General features: G+C 38.7%; 1 protein-coding gene across 1 annotated transcript; it reads right to left on the reverse strand.

Annotated features, from left to right (window-relative positions):
• Window positions 1–3,040: 3,040 nt before the first annotated feature.
• rbbp5 (retinoblastoma binding protein 5) lies at window positions 3,041–15,471 on the reverse strand. The gene is made up of 14 exons (XM_079241450.1): window positions 15,331–15,471; window positions 13,611–13,636; window positions 13,265–13,437; window positions 12,460–12,600; window positions 12,160–12,322; window positions 11,793–11,902; window positions 10,911–11,030; window positions 10,515–10,668; window positions 10,301–10,372; window positions 9,922–10,039; window positions 8,301–8,370; window positions 7,788–8,023; window positions 7,394–7,471; window positions 3,041–3,374 (listed from the first exon to the last, which is right to left on the reverse strand). The coding sequence occupies exons 1-14, from the start codon at window positions 15,347–15,349 to the stop codon at window positions 3,322–3,324; spliced, it is 1,533 nt and encodes a 510-aa protein (XP_079097576.1). The 5' UTR covers window positions 15,350–15,471; the 3' UTR covers window positions 3,041–3,321.
• Between the last annotated feature and the right edge of the window lie 614 nt (window positions 15,472–16,085).

Here is a 16,085-nt window from a genome sequence, read left to right on the forward strand (position 1 = left end):
CAAGTACTGCGACTGAGGCTGCTGGCTGCTACAACAGGAGCTTCAGACCGCAGCGATGAACTGGCTGATACGTCACTACTACTGACCGGAAGTTCAACATTAAAAGGAAACTTTAAAAAAAAAAAAAAATGAAAACGAAACTAAGATATTCCAAATAATTAAGTGCCAAAAATACTGCAGTAAATAATGACAAATTGTGAATATAAAAAATCTTTGCCAAAGACAGCGATGGTGAGAAGTTTAATCCATTTTCTAATTTCTGTGAATTAGTTTAACATTGCTGTAATCTTTGAAAGTGTTCTCCAGGTTTATTGGCAGATCTTTCAAAGTTTTCCTTTTGCAATTTTCAGATTCATTCATTTTCTGTAAAGTTCTGTAAAGGTGAAAAATGTCCAGCTTTCACCTCGAGACTGAAATAAAGTTGTCAGCAGGGAAAGATATTGTGTGGATTGAAACAGTTTTTAACTTCATAAAGCAGAAGCGGTAAGTGGTGAGCATAAACTTACACTGACATGAGTCCTATGAAAACTAACATTAGATTTTAATTATACCAGTTTGTTTTTATGCCAGTTTCTAGATTCAGATTGTTCACATAGTTTATTTTCCATTTGTACATTGTGACAGCCTCTCTTTTAATTTTTTATGTTTTATTAATTTATCTATTTATTGTCCATAGATAGGTAGATGTGGGCAGCACCTGGGCATGGTGCACCTGTCCTATAAAAACGTTGGACTTCCTGAATCATGACTTTTCATATTTCTCTTTCTCTTGTTTGTACCTGAGGAGTGTGTGCTGGGTGGTATGTGTCTTTGACAACACTGTGTGCCTTTTTATTGCAACAGTGTGTTGTGTGTATGGAGGGAAGCTTTGTTTTAATGATTATCTGCATGTTATAACCCTTTGAAAAGCCTCTTTGGTGGTATTTTCATACTAGACAGTGATGCCATTTGCAAGGAGGCTTTTGAAGGTGGGGAATGGTGGCTTGTGTGTTTATTTGTTCGGCCACTTAATTCAGACTCGCAAATTATTCAAACTTTTTTTTTTTTTAATGCTCCACAAGTGTTTTTGCACTTACAATATCTTTTTTTTTTTTTTTTTTTTTAAAAGCTATCAGCTGAAAATTTTGGAGGCCTGTCACAAATTTTGATATCTTAATTAAGATCTCACTGAATTTATTTAAATTTTTAAATTAACATAATGTTGAAGATTTGGAATAAAGTGTGTTATGATAAGTAATTTTAAACATAAAGTAAAAGTATAAACAGAAATAATGTTGTTACAATATTTCATTTAGACATGTATTATTACGTATTTTGATCAAGTACGTAGTTTTGATCATAAATCCACAAATTATTTGTATATTATTTTATTCTAGTTTTCTTTCTTTTTTTTTTATTTTAGTAATTGAATTTGGTGTAGTTTCATCTTATTTTGATTTAATTTAGTTTCTTTTAATTTTCTTAAATGTAGTTTTTACTCGTTTTTTTAAACTTATTGAGTTGTTTTTGGACATTTTTGTTAAATTCTTTCCTCATAAAAGCAATCATACTTTTTACTCTTTTATGTTGAAGTATTTACGAGCATTGTTCCGGTTAAATGTGTCTAACTTGACTGACGCACGCTGACGCTCCGCCCCAGTCCCGTCTGCTCCGTTGTGATTGGTCAGCGCGGACATGACCATGGTGCGAAAGGAGGCGTGCAGGGAAATACCTTCATACCTTCATGTGCTGCATGTTCAGACAGGCAGGAGGAAAAAGTGGAACATGCAATAGTTCATGTTATTAACTGGTAACGTCTGCATGTGCGTTAATAAAACACTTTAAAGAAAGACTAAAGTTTCTTTTAAAGCTGGGGTAGGTAATGTTGGGGAGCCAGCAAGATGTGAAAGTGGCTCCCTGTTTATTTTCTTACCTCCACTGACGTTATGTTTTTACCAGCGTTTTTCTGTTTGTGTTCAAGATAACTCAACAATTTATGAACTGATTTTAGTTACATTTTCAGGAGTTGTTGGAAATGTGAAAAGGAAGAACAGATTTAATTTTGGTGGTGATCCGGATCATTGTCTGGATCCCGGAATTGTTTAAAATCCAGGAAAGGTTTGCCTCTCCAAATGCTTTTCTAGTTCGCAGCTCTTTCCATCAACAATTTTCTCTTTCTCGACTGTACAGTAGGAGGAGGCAAATAAACCGAGCCGGGTCGGGAAATCCTTCCTACATTTTCCCAGCCATGAAGAAGCTTACGAAATATAAGAAATGAACAACTTTAATTCGGCCCGAACGTTTCGATTGGTCCGTTTTTACAGATTTACAGTAAACTGAGGGGTCTAACTATATTTCTTATTGTTCATGATTACAAAATGTACAGACTACTATAAGGACAAGGAACCACTTCAACCAGAGTAAAAACAAATGTCTCTGAGCAAGATTACCAACCCCAGCTTTAAATAGCCGGGAGAAATTAAATAAAACATGAGACAAGTTTTAATCAATCTTTCAACCACTGATCACTTGATTTATTGACACTTAAAAGATAAAATGTGTTTAAAGACAAAGCTCATTACCATGTCTTTCCATTCTAAAGACTTGTGTTAAACAGCTATTTATTTTATATGAAGTAAATTTACATGAAATGTAATTTTCTTTTTTTTTTCTTTTTTGTATTGATAATGACTCCTACAGAGGCAGCATGCATCAAATAATTTGGATTAGTTTCCCATAATGTCACAAGACGGGCTGTAAAAGTTGCAACTAAGAAAAAAAATGTAAGATTATCTTTGAATTTTTTTTAAATCCCCAGAGGTGTTGATCTGATGGGCTGACTCCTCTCTCAGCCTATACAGTAATATTTCCAGAGGAGCAAAAACTGATGTGAATGTAGCACTCTTACTGTTCTTTGTTGATTAAACTAAGAAAAAACTATTTACCAATCAGTATAATTCATCAATAATCCATAGTCCGATATCTATAGAACACATAAAAACACAGCTGTTCCTTATTTATAAATCACAAAGTTTTATTATGTATAAAAACAACAGGACACACAGTCACGCACACACACATACTCATACGTTGACAAGACACAGGCGATCTATACATGATGAGTCCTACAGGGACAGAGGATGTGAGATCTATACTGTGACCACTTGCATTCTTCTCGGTTACTGATGTTGATCCGAGCTGGAGAAGCTTCCTGGGATGCTGGTCTGAGGTTTGGGAATCAGTCTATAAACATTCAACCAGCTGCTCACTCATAATATGTACATCAGGGTTTATGTCTGTTTTAGTTTATCGGTGCTCTTCTGCACATGACCACAGCCCCGATCAGTCCATTCCTCCAATGTCATGCTGTTTGTAGGCCTGTGACACCAGACTCCCTGCAGGGAAGAAAAAAATCCTTTCTGTCAACAGATCCACCATCAACAAAGACACTGTTACAACAATAATCATTAAAAAAAAAAACCCACAACAAACATGTTGAGTGGATTTTACAGTGGAGTCAGAAAGAGAACCTGTTGGACCAGTAAGATTGCTGCAGATGTATTTTCACTGTCAGGTCTTACTCCCCACTCAGCGGAAAACAATCTTCACAAACAACAGTTCACACTTGCAAACTAATCAGCTGCTTTGGACATGAAAACTGAACTGGTGGAGTTAAAAAGTGCCGTGCTAAGTTCAGGATCCAGAGCCCTGCAGCTGGAGTCTTTACAGACCAACCGATGAGCAGTTGATGATCTGCGGTTTTAACTTATGACATCTGTGGGGGATGTGGGAGTTTTAACACCCACACTCTTTCTTCTGTGTTTTTTTTTTTGTTTTTTGTTTTTTTTTTTAACTTTCGCCTGTCTCCTGCAAACGCTGCTGTTACAGCCGCTATGTGCCTCGCCGTGCGGCCGCCTGCGCCGTGCGGCCGCCTCTTCTCCACCTGACTCTCCGGTTGTTCTGGAATCATGACGGCTGTCAGCAATCAGCTGATGGGCTGATGCGCCTATGCATGACATCTGCACAGTAACTTTTACTTAATCCTGCTTTTAAATATTTTAATATAATTTATGATTTTATTTGTATTTTGGTTTATGCTGTTTTTCTGTAATGCTTTCATTGTTTCATGTAAAGCACTTTGAATTGTCTTGTACATGAAAGGCGCTACACAAATAAACTTGCCTTGCCTTTCCTATCGCTACTGTCTCTCCTGCTGTGTGTTGTTCTGCTGAGGAGGAGGCAACTAGATGATAAACAGAAGCCTGTTTCAATTTGATAATATTTTGTTTGTGATTGTTTTATGATATTTTCATTATTAGCTAATGATTGCTGGCGACACAGCTGTAAAAATCTGCAGGCAGTTGGATCAGGTTTAGAGGTTTAGCAGCAGAAGTGTGAATTCCTGGTCCAGAAAGTAAAAGTCCTGTCCGGCAGCTGTTCCAACCAGTCACCAAACGCACTGAATTTAATGAGCGGTGTTTATTATAGGTAAACGAGCCTGTTGGTGAAAAGATCTTTTCTAAATGTACAGGTTGATCCAAAAACATGGCAGGACTTTTACTTTCTGGACCAGGAATTGCCACCTCTGTTTAGCAGGGGTCAAGTTTAAAAAAGGGGGATGTCTTCTTTAAATACCTGGTGCTGTTCACATGTTGAACAGGCAGGTTTACATGTTAGGAGCCATGAGTGTAGTGACAGGAAGTTACAAACAGGCTCGGAAATACCAATCAGAGCAGGGCGTCTCACTGACCACGTAGTCGATACGTAGGTGATAGAAAGGATTTATGCTTCTGCAGGGTCCGGACCAGGGAAAAGGGGGGCACAAATGAGATCTACATTTTAGTCCACAATTAGCTTATTATTATTATCACTTAAAAGATCAACAGATGTTAAATTTGTCAAAACATCCAATGATATTTTTCTGTCGATGTAGAGCGAAATACAGAGTGCATGCTGCATGTTACATCAGCATTTCGGTAGATCGGGGGGGGCAACTCCGGTCCTCCTGCATGTGTTGCGACACACCCGACTCACATCAGACTTAATTAGCAGACTTTTGCAAAGCTTGACATAAAATTCTGCACAAGTCATTGATCTGAGTCAAGCGTGTTGCAGCAGAGAAACTCTGGCTTTCAAGGACCGGAGTTGCCCAGCCATGGTACTGATAAGGGACCACTAAACCTGGTCCTTGAGGGCCGGTGTCCTGCAGGTTTTCCAAGTGATCCTGCAGGAAAACTCCAGTCTCAGACTCAGAAAATCTCTGCACATGTCTGCTAAATACACATTGATTTGACTCAGGTGTGTTGCAGCAGGGACACTTGGAAAAACTTGCAGGACGCCGATCCTCGAGGACCAGGACTGGTGATCCCTGGTGTAGATAGACTGTGAGGCATCTTAACCCACCAGAGGTCAAGCATGGCAGCGTTCACCCCAACCAGCTGCTAACTAAATGCCCCAGAGTTACTCCAAATACTCTAAATAACAGGACTTCTGATAAAGCTGGATTAAAGAAGAACAAACATGTAACAGTGCACCATTACTCATATAGCACATGTAACGACACGTGAAGGACAAGACCTGAGCAGCACTGCTGCAGGCAGACACTCATTTCACACAAAAAGCCCATGGAGCGAGGCAGGAGCGGGAGCAGGAGGGTCAAAGGCCAAGCAGGAAGGAGATGTAGACGAGTCCGCTAGCTCGCAGGGAAACTAGCTAAACCAAATCCACCTTTAACATCGAAACACATCTGCATACCACAGCCCGACTGCGCCAAATTTAACTTCACACAAATTATTCAGAGTGGGGCTGCAGTTAGCAGAGGTTACATTGCCAGAAAACCACAGTCTGGGGGTGTTACGTCACACAGGAGCGGATGTGCACGAAGCTGGGGGGAAAGGGAAGAAACTGAAGGTCTGCAATCTGGTTCCCTGCACTGAAACAACTGTAAAGTGATGCAACATAAACTAAGTGACACTATTTATCTGTTTTATAGCAGCAGCATCTATTAGTGCTGCACCTTACTTAGCAACAATCACAAAAAGTACATGTCTGTGTGCATCGGGGACATCTTTCACACTGGGTCCCCGGACGTTCCTGAAACGTTCTCGGGTAGCGGCATGTGCAAACACAAATGTTCAAACCATCTGACTTTTAGTGTAGATTTCCACCCAGGCCCATCAGTGGATGAGACAAAGTATGGACTAAGGGTGGGATTTGGTTGAAATAACATCTATTTAATAACCGGCTTTGTCATTAATAAATCATATTAATAAACAATTTAATTTAACATTTTAATCATAACTTTTTTTTTTTTTAAACATGGAATTTGTCGGACAACTGAATGAAATAATAGACACAGAAATTAATACTGTAAACTAGAGTTTCCACAGCATGATTTCTGCATCCCGTGCTGCCTCATACATGCTCTGGACAGGCATTAGCCACATCCCCAGACAGGTGAGTCAAGCGTCATTTATGCTCCCTTTACATGTTTAAATGCACATATTTGTTACAAACATTGTAAAATGTCACTGACTTCAGCATTTAAGTTTCCGCTTCACCTTAAATTTGGAAATGATTTAATTAGTGAAGCACAAAATGGAATTTCTCTTCTTTTTTTTGCACATAGATCAGATTTTATAGATCTAATTGATTTTCACTAACTGACAGGAAAAAGTTTAATATCCAAACTTTCTGTTCATACCAGCTGATAAAAGCTAAATTACCTTTTACACCCACGTTTGTGTGTAGAAGTTGTTTTTTTAAAGCAATCTGGCTAAATCCACACTGACTGCCAGCAGCATATTTACCCACCGCGTGCTGAGGATTACTCGTCATACTTCCAGAGTTACAGTAACTGGACCTCCTGAGGGTTTAACTGCACTACAGTAACAAGCAGAGTTATCGCCTTAAGGCTGAAGGGAAACAGGATCTTTTTACTTCCCCTGAGGATAATAATGTCTGTAAATTGCAAAATGTTTGCATGATAATATTAATGATGATTTTTAGAAGGATTGATTGCAGTGTCCTGGATCAGTTTGGATCAATGAAACAGTGCACGTTCTGACCTCCAGACTGCGGCTTTGCGGTCGGCGGGTGGGGGTGGGGGGGGTGGCAGCAGTAGAGGGGTACGAGGGGAGGTGACTTGGAAACAGGCCAGGCTGGTAAGGTGTCAGTCAGACTAGCAGGTCAGCATTGCTAGCAGAGCTCCCACACTCAGCAGCAGCAGCAGCCGGGGCGGGGGCATGCTTACCTGTGGCCAGGCCCCCCTCTGCCCTGCCCTTCATCCCTCCACCTCCTCCTCCTCCTCCACCTCCTCCTGAAGCAGAGCTGCCCAGGGCCTCGGGCATCATGGGGAAGGAGGGCCGTTCGCCCCTGTAGGGCTTGGGCCTGAAGGGGAAGTCTTTGTCTTTACCTTTGGAGCCTTTAGGCCGCCCTGCTGTCTTCTTCTTTGACTTGCTATCCCCCTTCACACCCAGTAGGGGGTGAAGCTCTGAGGAGAGAAGAGACGGAAGCATGAAAAATGTCCAGCTTTCACCTCGAGACTGAAATAAAGTCATCTGCTGGGAAAGACAGTGTGTGTGTTGAAACAGTTTTTAACTGCATAAAGCAGAAGCGGTGCGTGGTGAGGATAAACTCACACTGATATGAGCACCATGAAAACTAACATTAGATTGTAATTATACCTGAAATACGACCAAAGTGTTGACTGAGGCTATCAAAATAAACTTAAACTTAAAGCAACACAGACAGTCCCTGCTTTGCCAGGAAAATATAAAACCTGAAACTGACTCAAACTTCCTGATTACCATCACTGGGCACCCCCTGCAGTTCAATGGTGGTGGTGCGAGCCTTCTTTTTGCCTGGGCCTCCTTCAGACGAAGGCTGCCGCTGCTTCTTATCACCACCAGCCAAAGCATCCTCTGGACCTCCTGCCTGGACCGAGGAGTCTGGTGGAGGACCAAAGGGGTTTTCCTCTGGATCCTCAACCTCAGGGGCGATGGGAAGATACAGCAGGGCCTTGTAGTCCTCCATCTCCTCATCACTGCAGACAGATTCACAGATCAGAAGTTTGTCTTTTGGACGGGAGTCCAGTCTTTCACCAGAGTGGATTCACAGTGATTAAAAACGTTCATCTTCTGAATGAAGCCCTTCACCAATCAGAGTCATGGAGAAACTAATGAACATGTGTTGTTCTGTTGAGAGGCGACCATTTTTTTCATTCAAAGAAACAATCAAGGCAACTTAAGACTCCAAATGTTTGTCAGATTAAAGCAGGAACACTTTCCACTCCCTCAAACATCTGCCTTGTTGTTTCTCACCTGCTGCAAAAAGCAACAATAGGATCAACAGTCGTCACATCCACCTCTTCATCCTCAGCAGCGTCTGCGCCTGGAACACAACCATAAGTTCATTTCAGACGCATCAACGTAGCTGAAACCACTGAACATGTGCAACACATCTGAAAACAAGCGATGGTTTAGACTGAGAAAGCAGTTTGGTAAACAGCGACATTTTTGATCAGGGAACAAATCAGTACTCAATGTGAGCCCTGGCCTGGTGACGATGGGGTCGCAATGATCACTAAATAATGGGAGACACGGTGGTTTTTAATCTGGTTATTGACTAGACTTGTCATCTCATCTATGCTAAAAATGGCTGATTCATAAGAGCAACAAGCACTTTAGATGATCCTGCAGCTCAGGAGGAAGAGCAGTCGGCTTGTAACTGGAAAGTTGGGAGTTTGATTCCAGGCTGACTATGTGCCGAAAGTGTCCTTGAGCAAGACACTGAACCCCGATGTGTTCCTTTTGGGCTATGAGTGTGTATGTAAGTCACTTTGGATAAAAGCATCTGGTAAATGACTGTAGAATAGAATAAAAAAGATGCCATGAAATGTCCTGAACTGATGTGTCCACAGTCGTTCTTCAGAACCAGCTGTGTCGGCACAATGCGGCTTGTGGAGGCATGACGTAGCGTTCACATGACGACATGTGAATGCCACAAGATCAACATTATCAGACTGTTTAGATTTTATAGTAAAAGGGAAAAATATGAACTTGCTCTAGAGGAAGGGGGACCTTTAATTACTTTGTTGTGATCCGTCTCAAAATAAAAACAACCTGAATAAAAATTCAATTAAACACTAATTTATTATTAAAAAAAACATTAAATACTTGAGTTATGATGGAAAATAAAATTAACTAGATCTTCTAAGGGTGTATATATATATATATATATATATATATATACACACACACACATATATGTATAAATGTAGTACATTTAAAAAAGGAAAAAACATTTTTTTTAACAAGCTTGAAAGTGAAGATTTAATTCTTCTTCAACGCAGCCTGACCCCTAAATTCAGGAATAGTTCTACAGACTTCTTGAAGGATTCTCTAATGCTCTTCTTTGGATGTTTCTGCCTTTTGTTGTGTTCTCCATCCAGATGATGGCTCAATAATGCTGCTGACATCTGGGAAGGGTCCATTAGAACTGCTGTCACCCAGTTTCAGTTCAGTTTTTATGTTATTTGGCAAACCTGGTTTTATGTCAAGTCACCAGTCGTGTAGAACTGGTAATAGTTCACTGAGTTAAAGGCCTTTTTGTTTGTTTTTTCTAGTATTTGAATGTTCATAGATCAATGTTAAGTAGCTTAAAAAAAACAAAACATCCCATTCCTCTGAAAATCACAGGTACAACCCTGGACTGGAAATGAAAAAACAGCCAATCTCCAAAGAAAAACTTTGAAAGCCTTCAGAAAGCTGGAAAATCCTGACTCAAGGCCATTTCAATGATTACAACATAGTGTGGAGGCTGGGAAGAGAAATATGAAGAAATGTGCAAGGATTCAAGGCTTCTGCACAGTACAGCAGCTCCATCTGTAGTTATTAAACGTTAGGACAGTCCTTCCATGAACCAGAACACATCAGTTCCTACCTGTCTGCTCCGGTTCACTCTTGTCTTCATCCTCAATGTCAAATTCGGACTCCCTCTCCTCATATTCTACGTTCTCATCCAGTTCTTTAAAGTCTGGAGCAAAGGCACTCCAGTTTTCCTGCAATTAAATTATGTAATTAAAACAAACACTTACACATCCATCAAGGTTTCATTCATTGTTATTTAATTTCACATTTCCTGTGGACTAATTCCTCACTATTGTTACGGTCCATAAATGTCCACAATATATCCTTTATGCTCCAACGGATCCAGTCTTATTTAAATTTGCAACATCAGAAAAAAATGCTCAAAGATATTAAAAAAGAAAAAAGATTAACCTGCTTTCACAACCCCTTTTCAACTACTAATGTCTACGTACCACTTGGTTCTGAGCCCAGATGGACACCACTCCACTGGAGATGGAGGCGATGATTGGTCGGACAGGATGCCACTGGAAAGATGTGAGAGAGTATAATAAGCCAACAAACACTGCATCATAAAATAACAGAAAAGTCATAAATGGGAGTGACAATGACAATGAGAACTTGCAGACTTATGCTGAGCAAGATTTTTTTTTGTTTTAACATCCTTACAGCAACATCCAGCAGCAGCTCTCCTCTGGTTCCATGCAGGATTTTCACCAGGTTGCCGATGCTCTTCTCCCAGATGTAGAGGGCGTGCTGCCGGGCTGAGCCGGCCACAATGTACTCGCCATCACCCGAGAAGCAGCAGCGCTTCCACGGAGTCCTAAATGAAGAAGAAAACCCCCAGGAAGGACATAAAACAAGTGGAGAATGCAAGACCATAAAATACAACACCATCATAGAAAACATGTTCTAAGGCAATGAAAATATTTCAAGCAAACCATTAAATTACTGCAATTTTCCTTAAAAAAAAATATTCCACATCAACCCGACCATGAGCACAAAAACTAAACTCAACAGCAGAACATGTTCGATGTAGTCGAACAGCTTTACGTATTAACATACCTATTAACTAAGTCCTGCAGTTTCTGCATGGGTTCTGGCTCGCCATCACGGCCACAAGTCAGGATCTCTCTGCCGTCATACACTCTGATTATCCGGTCTGCTGTGTTTATCAGGAAGCAACTACAGAAACAAGCAAGAGATTAGAAGTAAGAGGGAGAATCAGAGGGAAATGCTCAACTTTCATAACTCCATCTTCTAGATTAACTTTTTGTTTTTTATTTGTTCAAACAGACTAGTTGAACTCCAGATGAAAGCAGGTCTGTTCGCTGAAGCTGTAAAATCTACTTCGTGTTTTATTACTTTCTTTCTTTCATTAAAATCCCCATTAGCAAATGAAATGTCAGTAGCTATTCTTCCTGGGGTCTCCTCTATATTACATTATAAATTATGTAAACAATTTTATACACCATGCACACCTACAATCACACATATACATACAAACAAAACATAGAATACAACAGTTCAAAGAGAAAAAATAAATAAAAGAGAAGAAAAAAACATTAACAATCATTCACAAAATAGCTCTTATAAACTAACTAGACATGCTTTATCTATGCTAGTTCATTATCATGTCTATAATGTAAACAAAAGTTTAAGTTTCTTTTGAAAACTTTTTGTCTTATTTTTTAGTGATAGAAATCCTGGCAATCCATTCCATGCAACCACGGCTCCATAAAACACTGCTCGCTGAAACTGATTTGTTCTGCCTCCCGGCACAGCGCACCTCACCCCGCTTATTTGTCTCGTGCAATAACTGTGTTGATCAGAAAAAAAGTTACTATTTCCTGTAAAACTTCAGGACTTTCTGTAACTATAATATTATGCCTTCAATCTGTACTTAATCCAGGTCTCGGTACAGAAAGACTTCCTGCTGCGTCTCACCTCCCCTTGCGTGCAAATTCAATGGACTTAATGGCTGTGGTATTGCTGGTGCCAGTTGTAACTCTGAAGGAGGCCACCAGTTCCTGAGTGTTTGTGTTCAACACCAGGATCTGAAACGACAGACAAAAGGAAAAAATGTTGTGACATGTAACATGTAAGAAAACAAAACAAAATGAGTCAACATCATCTAAACCTTTTCAGATTAGATTTTTCATCTGATAAAATGTAGAATTGTGTAGATGAGAAAGTTGGCAGATATGTGGAGGAGTCTTTACATGAACTGTGATTTTAAGATTCTACAACTGGGAAAAAGTAAAGTGTACATTTTTCCAAACTAAATAAAAGCTTCAGATGCATGAAGTCCGACCTTTCCTTTGGCATTCCCAGTGTATATGTACTCTCCTCGTCTGTCGAAAGCTGCCACCACGTTCAGGTCAGAGTCATCGTCCACAGGCAGGACGACATGTTTGGAGTCTGACAGTGTCAGCAGCACTGGGGCTGACTTCATTGGACACACCAGAACCTTGTCCCTGAAACACAAATACAATCTCTTCTTAGTGTAAAATATAAAAGGCAAAAACTTTAAAGGTAAACTGAGCTAACAAAAAGTCATTGTTGTGCCTCACAGCTGCTCAAATCTGGAAAACAGACACCATCAGCCACTCACATGTCTCTAGGATGGCACTGAAGTTTCAGGATAGGGGAAGGAAAGCGGAACCTCTGGTCACAGTCTCCAGTCAGGACGTCCCACTGTGACACAATGTTGTCTGTGGAGGCGCTCACCAGCTTGTGGCCGTCTCGACTCCAACTTTACACATAAACACAAACATAAAAGCTTCAGGATTTACTGAAAAACTAAAAACAACAATGTGATCACAGCAGGTTGGGAATTAGACGGTGTGTATTCGTAAGAATCTGGCGATACAATATGTATCACTATACAGGGGTAATGACATGATCTACTTAGATATATTGTGATTTGATAAGCAAAACAACATAATTTATTTTTCTTTACTTGAATTTAATGGTGAGAAAATGTCACAACATAGGAAACACTCAAAGCTGCTAAAACTTGGTGAATAAGATCAGAGGATCTACATTTTATGACAAAACAAAAACAAAAAAAACACTTGCTCTTTATGTACAAGATGAACAAAGAAATTCAAATCTGCTTCATCAGTAAAGATCTGATTATTACAAAAACCTTGACAAAGTGCTTTTGAACTTCAATATCGTCACACAAAACATTGAGATATTTCAGTATATCATCATTTTTCTACACTAACTGTAAATTACTCCCTACTTAAGAAACATAAGCCATTATCTTGTTAATTGTCCATTACTCAATGAGAGAAGCACAAAAATGTAAAATGGTTTAAATGATGAGTAAATATGTAAATATCCACAAAAAATGTGAACTAGAACAGAACTAAGAATCGTGGCCATGTGAAAGACTGAAAGCTGTGTCTCACCATAACGAACAGACCGGGTGGATGTGTGCACTAATGATCTTTGCGATTCCCCTTGTAAGAAAGTCCCAGATGACAATACGCCCATCGTTGCACCCCACAGCCAGCAGGGTGCCCCAGCGGTTGAAGGTGCAGGTGAGAGCCATGCTGATACAGTCCAGAGTGCCATCTGCTTCCTATCAACAAACACACACACATACACCCAATGACAACTCAGTGAGTTTTAATTTATTATGCATTTAAAGTAGCAATCCTTCACATGTAACTGGTTTTCAGCACACTAATATTATCCTAGGTGCAAATTAATTACTTATCAAGCTTAGGTAAATGTTATAAAGTAATGACTTACCTCTGGATAGTTCTGCCCAAATGATTCTACAAGTTGGAAGAAAAAATAGATCAATTATGAGGAAAAAACATTTAGATGGTATGCAGACCTCCAAAAGTTTTAAGCTACGGTCTGTGGACAAGCAGGAATCTGAGAGCAGCAATCTCACCTAAATACTTACAAACTTGTATATTTTACCAACTCTGTAACAAAAACATTGGGTCTCATTCACCAATATCTTCCTATGCAGCTTCTTAAATTTGTTCTTAAGTTTTACTTCAGATTCACAAACATGTTTATAGACCACAGAATTGTTTGAATCTTTCTTATATTGTAGAATCCAGTCTCTCACAAGCTGAAAGGACAGGTTAGCTGGCCTTACTTTGAATCGGTCAACACCCAAAAATGCCCATAAAAGATAACAACTTAAATGGAAAGTGGTTCACTGTGGAGTTAAATTTTCTTTACATAGCTTGCAATTTAATTAACAAAACAGCAGAAAACATAAATGCTGATTCTGTTAGAGCATGTCTTATGTCAACACTGATGTTCGTAGATACCCCTGCGTGTTCATAATAAATCTCACAAACAAGACACAAAGATTTTGTAGAAAGTTTATGAGAAAGATTTCAGAACAAGTTAGTTTATAAGAAAGGTTTGCAAACGAGGCCAATTGATGATGAATGTAGCTCTGAATCACATCATTTCTACAAGGATTAAACATTACTTTCAGAAGTCAGATATCTACATGACAATTAAAAAAAAACATATTTGTTTCCATACAATTGAGTAAAATAAACTTTAAAGAAACCTATTCTATTTCACGCTCCCCAAAGCTTCTCTTATCATTTAAATGACAGTGTGAGAGAGAGAGAGAAATTTTTCATGTATATGACTACCTGGATGATTTAACACAAAACATGGAAAAGATTTTTTTTTTTTTAAATTCATCTAATATTTATTTACTTAATGTGGCAAGTTGAAACAATATATGAAATTGTCTATAACTACATTTCTTCTAGTTTTAAATTAAATATCAACAACTTTTAAAGCATTTTGGTTCATTTTAAACCTCAGCTAAGAGTCATAAAACCCAAGTTTCCAAATAAGACTCAGAAGTCACGTTGAAATTTGAGAACATTTTAGCCCATCTGATACTTGCCCTGTGATTTTAAATCATTCACTAAACAGACCAGTCAAAAAGACAAAAGAACAAAAAACAAAAAGTGAATGTTAACAAAATTAAATCATCTCCTTATCGAAACATCTAACATCAACTAACATCATCATAGCATCTGCTACAATGATTGGCTGTGTTCACTAAATTGACTATTTATACAAGTTGTGTATCGTTTTATTACTAAAGACCAGTTTTATTTTACTACTCTTTTATAGGTAATAACCAGCTAACCCTGCGATCCAAGCACAGAAAACAACACACGCAATTCTAGCTAATTTCTTGATGTATGGAGGCTAACGTTAGCCTGTGGCATCTGCTTCTATTTGTCAAACATGTAGCTATAAAACTGTATCAGGCCATAGTTTGAAAACTAATTCAATGTTATATATTTTACAAAAGCAAACAATGAGACTGAAATGTTTTAAAAATGATCATCATTTAAATTTGACGTATTATAGCTGTTAAGATGCTAAGCTAACCTTAACCATAACAACGCACAGTGCTCGCGGTGAACAGACAATGAAGCTCACAGAAAGTATAAAAGTATATTCTGTTAATTACCGAGCAACTCTAAATTCATTGTTGGACGTCCGCAGATCCAAAGTCCCCCCCAAAAAGTATATTCCACTCAGTATTTTACAGAAATTTACTCGTTTTCTTTCACATCTGTTGCGAGCTTGCGACCATAGACATCATTTATGCTTGCGACAGCCGGGGAGACTGGCGCCGAGCTTCACAGAGGACCCCAAACATTGCGCCTGAAGAAATGCCTGAAAAATACACGCCATTTCTTTCCATCTTCTCCATTTTTTTATTTGTTCATTTTCTTTACACAAACATGTGTGTGTATATATATATATATATATATATATATATATATATATATATATATATATATATATATATATATATATATATATATATATATATATATATATAAATCATATTTCAAGATTATTAATTTTAATTTCCCACTCATTCCCATTAATAAACTTTTGGTGATGTGTAATTTGACATACATAACTTCAGAACTTTTGGGCCAGTATTCTGCAAGTTTTATGTTTTTCTGCATCAACACACCTTACTCAAATTAATAAGTCATTAAGAGGCTATTGAAAATCTTGACAAGCTTTTACTTTGACTATTTCTTTTGAAGCAAGTGTGTTGCAGTTGGGAAATATCTCAAAGCTGGCCCAAGAGGCCCAAGATCCCTGCTGTAACTTTTACCTTTGTGTCTTTTTTCAAATAGTCTTGGACTTTCATTTAGCAACCTCTTATGTGCTGTTCTTATGGTGAGTCTATATGAATAATTATAT

This window comes from Telmatherina bonti (genome assembly GCF_933228915.1).
Source record: "Telmatherina bonti genome assembly, chromosome: 6".
NCBI lineage: Eukaryota > Metazoa > Chordata > Actinopteri > Atheriniformes > Telmatherinidae > Telmatherina > Telmatherina bonti.

Bases quoted from the DNA above. Each gene is read 5' to 3' on its own strand.
- rbbp5 (XM_079241450.1), bottom strand. The intron at 13,438-13,610 runs GTAAGTCATTAC...GTTTGTTGATAG, and splicing joins TTGGGCAGAACTATCCAGAG to GAAGCAGATGGCACTCTGGA. The intron at 11,903-12,159 runs GTCGGACTTCAT...CTGTCGTTTCAG, and splicing joins CTGGGAATGCCAAAGGAAAG to ATCCTGGTGTTGAACACAAA.